Source organism: Phragmites australis, chromosome 2 (genome assembly GCF_958298935.1).
Source record: "Phragmites australis chromosome 2, lpPhrAust1.1, whole genome shotgun sequence".
NCBI lineage: Eukaryota > Viridiplantae > Streptophyta > Magnoliopsida > Poales > Poaceae > Phragmites > Phragmites australis.
In genome coordinates, this window is record NC_084922.1 from 9,169,246 (window position 1) to 9,176,473 (window position 7,228).

Below are 7,228 nucleotides of genomic sequence, written 5' to 3' on the forward strand. Positions count from 1 at the left end.
CAAAGCAAGCAGCAGTGTGGTGTGGCACGGCGCATGTGCAGCGGCGACAAGGATGGCGCGCGGCCGCGCAAGTCGTCTTCCTCCACCGAGGAGGAAAACGACCGGCCGGCGACTCCGGTGGCGCAGCACTCACCGGTCGCACTCACTGAAGTTTCCACAGCCACATCGCCGACACTGTTTCAACCCACATCAACCGATATAGCCAAGCAGGGGAACACAAAACACGCAGAATCAATTGACAAAACTTCAAACTATTAGTGATAAACATTGGCCATTTACATGAGCAAAATACTACATGGGGAAATTCACCACCAATGGTGAGTGAATAAGATTTCAGCTAATACAAATATGCTGTAGGGGATGATGATCTTGAACAAAGATTACATCAACAAAATAGGTAATCAACAGGGGGAATTGAAATCACCTTCAACTAGTCGATGCAGAATGCACAAACGACGAACTTAAACAACATCAAACTAGGATACTCCGGAATCACAGAAATAAGCAGCAGCTAGCGCCGGCGGCCGCCGTGCCCGCTGGAAATCAGGCCATCTTCCACCTTGGTCGTCACCATCATCTGCCATGCTTCGCCTCCACACGCTACGCACAGAGGAAACAACCACCACCTAATACAGTTGTACACTTCTTTTTTCTATTTTTTGGGATATTTTCTGCTACCTCAAGAACCCCAAAACAAATCCACCCCTCTTCCTCCTCCATCTTGCCTCCCTTCTACCGACCAAGAATATTCACAGGGGGAGATATGTACAGGGGAATTAGCAGAAACAGGAAGCAACAAAAGAAACTAGGTTTTTTTTTTCGGATGCGATCCTTCTCTGACGATCTTACCACCTTCTCCATGCCATGCCGGCTCACAAAAGGCACTTCAAGAACGATCTGCCGCCTCAATTTATGAGATCGGAGACCCACCCAACGTCGGGGCCTCCAACACCAGCAGTGGCGGCGCCGGATTCGCCCGTGCGAGCGCCTTCCCTGCTCAGGCGCTCGCACACCTTTGCGCGAAGGGCTCTCCCGGACTCCACCCTCTGCACGGGCTCCTCATCACCGCTGAAGCCGACGTCGAGTGGCTCAAGGTTGTGCATGAAACCGGAGGCGGTGACCATGCCTGCCTGTGTGCCCCTCGGGGTGGAGGGCAGGCTGTAGAGCCCACCAGCATTGGGTGATCCGTAGGCGACGGTGGAGGCCGGGTAGCCAGACCACCCGCCGGACGGCGACGAGTTCACCTTGCTAAAGCGCAGCTTACGAAGTGAGGCGACGACGTCGTTCACAGGCGATCCCACACCGGGCCACGAACCGCGGCGGATGGCCGCGGCACCGTCCGGCGACAATGGCGGGGACTCCGATGTGGGCGACTTGGGCGGCGAAATCAGGGTGCTTGTCGGCGACGAGGAAATCATTGTCATGTTGAGGTAGCTCTCGAACGCCTGGCGCCGCAGTGGGGAGCCGTCGTAGGACTCCACCAGCGGCGAGGAGGCGGCGCTCCTCGGGCTGGACTGCTGCTGCGGGAGGACGCGGAGCTGGTCGGGAGTGTGCGCGAAGAAGCACACCCGGCGGCGGCAGGCGGTGCCGTCCTTGCACGGCTGCGTGCGGTAGCGCGCCGGGTGGAGCCAGCACTCGAAGACGCCGTGCGCGAACTCGCAGGCGTCCCCGCGCTTGCACCCACCCTTGCGGAAGTCCGGGCACGCGGTGCCAGAGTAGTGGTACTTGCGCGGGTCGCGGCGGCGCGCCTTCTCCCCCGGGTGCGCGAAGGGGCACTCCGTCCAGTCGTGGCTTCGGCCGCGCGCGCAGCGCCGCACCTTGAACTCGTACATGCGGAAGTCGTCGCACCCGTACGCGTCCACGGCCGCGGCCATCGCGGCGGCCTCCTCCTCGTCGTCGGCGCCCACGCAGACGTCGTTGCACGGCAGGTACTGACGCAGCGCGGCGAGGAGGTACGGCGTCATCTCGTCGCCGGCCGCGCCGCCGCCAACATCGACGCCGCTCACCGGGAGGTGGGACCACGGCGGGACACTAACGCCTTCACCCATCATCATCATGACTGACGTTACTCCGCTACCAAGATCGGGCTCTGTTTCCTCTTCTCTGGTCTACGGGAGATCTCGTGGACTCAGCCTATCACCTGATTCGTCGCGGTGCGTGGTGTGGGACGGGGAAGACGAACGAGAAGCAGTCCGCGCTTATAAACTGCTCAGCGAACCACGGCTACCGTCTCGGGAAACGAGCCGACCGCGGTTAGCTAACCAGGGTTAGGGCAGCCGGCGGAGTCTCCGTCGCAGCAGATAACTGACGCCGTTCTGGCTCCCATGGTTTAGGGTGGCCCACGGTCAGTGACAGTTCCGTCGACCGGGAAGGGAAAAAGTCGCTGTGGCCGGACGCGTGGCGGGCGGAGAGGGAAGGTGTCATGCATGCGGAAGGCGAGGGGCGCCAGGTTCGGGACACGTCGGGTGGTGGGGGTGCTGCACTGCGATACTTGGCGCCACAACAACACGCCGTCTAGGGCTGGCCGTGGTTTGGGTCCGTCCGTCAGTCTGCGGTTAAGATATTCTTGTAGGTTCTGGAAACCTTGGGGCGATTGGCGTCTGTTTTGGGAAAATAACGTTACGTGATCTGGTTTAACGTGACAAAAAATTATTATAAAACTTATAATAGATAAGAAAATTATATATAATAAAACAATGATGAAAATAAATTATCACGATTCTAAATACATTAGCGCAGGTATAATAGAATTATTTTCGCTGTTTTGGACACTTGCATGCACGGTGCTGTGGGTGCGGAGGACGTACTCTGACGCCATCGTACCGTGACGAGTCGGTTTACACGTGAGCCAAACTCTCAATGAACCTCGTTTCATGTGGGTTTATGGAATGGAGCTGTGACTGGGAGTTGGGTCTGGCTTTCCCCAAGCATGCGGGCCTGCAGCTTGCTTTTCGCTTGGCTGTATACTCATTTTGGGATGCGGTAATGTCCTGCTTTTCTTTTCTTTTTTTAACACCAAGGCAGCCTGGTTCTGGATAATGTTAGTTTTCCACTCCATTTTTGGCTGACAAGTCACGGGGACTAAACAAAGTGGTTGATCTGGTTCTTCTTTTCTCTGTCTTGCCAACATTACTTTACTAAACAAATTTTAAGGCTGTTAATGTTCGTTACGTGACTACTAAGCACGCACTGAATCAGAATATCAGATATTCAGATGTGAACAGCCAGCTCCCAGCCTTTTAGATCTGGAAACTTCCGGAGTAATCCTCAGTTTCAAAATATCTTCTACTTTAGGCTGTTAAAAGTAGCAAATGGCATGGCGCAATCAATCTAATGGCTGAGAAGACGAAAATGGGACGCTGGTCCCCCGGACGTCACGTGCCACGTAGGCGCGGTGCCCATACCGCAACCCACGCCCGCGCGCATGGCCCACCAGACCGGCTGCTACGTGGGCCTGCATGGCGCTTGACCCGACCGGACGGACCGGACCGGACCACTCACTGCTCGCAATTTCTTTCGGGCGAGCAGAGAGATTCGAGGGATAAGACCAGGGGCTCTCACTCCTACCGGGTCCCACCGGTTGTGGTCTCCCGTGGAAGTCCATGGTCTTTTGAGCAAAAACCAAGGAGTATTTTGTCCGCTTCCACATTTGTTCTGGCCGGCCGAATAAATTTTAGGTACACTTAACTGTGCACACTTCTCGGTGCACACTAACTTGATCCTATTTCTACATACCATTTATACAGTTATTGTGTGTCTACACCTTTAGCCCTCGGCCTAGGGAGGTGAGAGAAAAATTCAAAATTAGATAATATGTATGAGTATATTTACAAAATAGATAATATGTTGTTGTATTTACAAATTTAGTATCCGTATTTGACGCGTTATTTATCGAAAATATATTTTTGGTACATCATACATTGAAAAACTCATATTCGGCACACCGTATGCCGAATATAGCACTGTAGCTCATATTCGGCACATATCAACTATATTCGGCATATGGTGTGCTGAATACGGGCTACAGTACTGTATACGGCACGCAATGTACCGAATATGGCCGTGTGCCGAATTAGTGCCTGCACGGCAACCAAAGGTCAAATTCGGCATACGGTGTGCCGAATACGGTTGATATTCGACATATGGTGTGCTGAATATGGGCTACAGTATTATATTTGGCACACGGTGTGCTAAATATAACCGGGCATGTATTTTTTCAACGTACGGTGTACCAAAATTCTATTTTCGGTAAACTATGTGCCAAATACGAATATTAAAATTATAAATACGATAATATACTATCTATTTCATCAAATACGCTCATGTATGTTGTCTAATTTTAGATTTTTATCGTGAGGCGAGCGATTATGTTCTTCTATTCATCTCATCTATATACTTTAAATGAGTGAAAGAGATAATTACTTATAAATTAGCATCTATCTACCTCTATTAGCAAGGTAAAACTAAAAGATGCATCTCATCTTTCATTTAATTGGAACTTTGATATTTATTTAGAATTACATAAATATACACTAATGAAGAAACTCTTTAACACTATCAGCTCCATAACCCCTCTTTACTGCTGGTTTTATAGTCAATAGTGGGCAACAGACAGTGATAGCCTCTGAGTGATTGTCGGTCCCCGATTCAACGTGTTTGTAGCCGGAAAAAAATTGATCAAAGGCACCTAACCAACTAGTGCTCACCCAAAAGTCACTCGCTATTTTTTCACACAAATTATAGGACTCAAACTCACGACCTCGATCAGAAGCTCCGCACGTGTGATCTGTCTAACCATCTTACCTCTCACTTGCTCTTAAATATAATAGCAAAATAATTTGTTTACCTCTTTCGCTCGAATGTTTGAACAAATATTTGCACATCTAAATGATCCTAAATTTATCAACTACAAAGTTGTACATCTCGTCGAGTTCTACAATGTTAATATAAGGTTTGTTTCCATCCGACTCCGTATGACAAAAGTTTGTGTCTAATCCGTACACTGTTCAGTAAAACTGCCATAACTTTTGCATACGGAGTCCGATTTCAACGTTTGATCTCTACTTTCGCAGTTAACGAGGAAGCGTATTCGAAAAAATACATATCTTTAGAGTTGTATCTTTCTTTATCCATAAAAAAGCTCAAAAATACTCTCAACACGACCTCTAAAGTTTTTGGTTGAAAATTAACCTTTTCCGATTTGTCTCAATTTTTTTGACATAGCACTACGTAGACGATTCATCAATCTGAGTTATCAAACTCATAATAAAAATCTTTAAATATGCAGTTTTCAACTTTGTGGTCATGTGTGTCCTTTTCAATGATTCTTAATAGTGTTTTAAACTAGATCCAAGTTAAAAGTTTGTGGTTAGTTATGTGGCTCCCTCTGTATTAGTTATAGATCTTATCGAGAGCTATAATTTTTGTACTTATATGGTTTTAAATAAAAAATGATCAATTAGAAAGTTATAGATCTTATCAAGAGCTATAATTTTCATATAAAGTTTGTCCCTATTCAATTTTGTATCAAAATGTTATGAGTTTTTTAAGTGAGCTGTCATCAGCCACACCTAAAACTTTATTAAGATTTTTTGGCATCTAAATAACCTTATATTAAAAGGTTTTCAACTATAAAGTTGTAGATCTTTTCGAGGGCAATAATTTGTATAAAAAGTCTTTCTCATCCGACTTCATATAAAAAAGTTATAAATTTTTAAGATAAGTTATCATTCATTATCAATGTTGGCTCGTCACATGAACCGACAGTTATATGCATTATCACTGCCGATTTATAACACGAACCAGCATATGTTACTTGACGAACTATCACTACCGAATTGTAGCTAGAGCTAACAGTGATAGTTTAGGTATCTCTGCCGTCTGATGCCCTTAAGCCATCAGCCGACAATGATTACTTTTCATTACTATTGTTTTATAAGTCATATTCGCTGATTCTTTTTATGTGGTTTTTAAATCGGTAGTGATGTCTTATTACTATCGTTAGTGATACGATGATTTATAACCTGATTTTGTATTAGTGATAATGGGTCAAACCCGTATAATTTAACCTAAAACCTTAGTGAGGACAAACCGGACGCTTTTTCTTCCGAATTCAGCGGAAGGTGTGAGTAGCAGCGACTGGTGTAGGCCCGCCAGGGGCAGGGTTTTGAGACTTGGAGCGAGTTGGAGGAGGTATGGTATGGTAGGCAGTCAAAAGGCAAAGGAAAGAGTCGGTGTGTGATCAAGTGAAGCAAAACTCCATGTGTAGCAGGAGCACGTGGCACGTACCGTCGATGCGAACGCCCGCGACAAACAGCGGTCGCGTGCATTGATGGGTGTGACTGTGAGGGGACGTGCAACAGCAAGGCCCGAAACGGCAGGCGTTTAACGGTGAGATGTCGCCGAGAGTCTGATAAGTTTTGACCGTCGATCAACTGGACCTATGATCTGATGGCGGGGAACACCTTCCCGCCTGGCGCAGCAGCAACACAAGGTAAACAAATATTAGTAGACATGGTAATACATGTTGACTCTCTTTTTTATCCAATCATTAGATCATAAGTCTCGTGAAAATATTTGTAGACATGGTAAATTTGCTTCCAACACAAGATGTCCGTCCCTTCCGTTCGCGGCGCTAACAGAAGGGGATCACGTACGGTTACGCTGACGACGGAGAGCGGACCGGACGATAAAGCGGAGAGATGAGAGACTAGGCGACGAAAGAAAAAAAAAGGCAGATCGGTCTGGTGTCGAGGAGGCGTATGGTGTCACTCCACGCGTCGGGGCTCATCACGAGATGTGGCGCGCGCGCGTACGGGCGGGTACTGCCGCTGGGCCCGCTCAAAGCGCGCGAACGTCCGATCCCCCGAGCGCCGGCACGTCTCGGCGCGCCACTGCACCACACCACGCTACTCTACAGCGCCACCACTATTTGAACAAAACAGCACCACCACGGTTGCCCTGCCGTGTGTTTTATAAAACTTCAGCTCAAAAATTCTTATAGCTGGATATTAATAGTTTTAAAAATTCATGTAGTTAAATTTATGAATATACTGAGAATATATTTAGGTGATCAATAGTATCCTATTTTATACTTAAAAAAAGATTTAAACAACTTTATTTTAATTTACAAACTCAAAATCTGACGTGAAGCTCTGCGTAATGATAGTGGAGTTTCGTTCTTGTGTAACACTCACAAAGACAAAGTGATAGGTAAAAGATGATGCTT

The 7,228-nt window shown here is 47.6% G+C and overlaps 1 protein-coding gene across 1 annotated transcript; it reads right to left on the reverse strand.

The window, feature by feature from the left end:
* Nucleotides 1–235: 235 nt before the first annotated feature.
* Nucleotides 236–2,188, reverse strand: LOC133898457 (zinc finger CCCH domain-containing protein 2-like). Its single transcript, XM_062339163.1, has one exon. The coding sequence runs from the start codon at nucleotides 2,055–2,057 to the stop codon at nucleotides 906–908; it is 1,152 nt and encodes a 383-aa protein (XP_062195147.1). The 5' UTR covers nucleotides 2,058–2,188; the 3' UTR covers nucleotides 236–905.
* Between the last annotated feature and the right edge of the window lie 5,040 nt (nucleotides 2,189–7,228).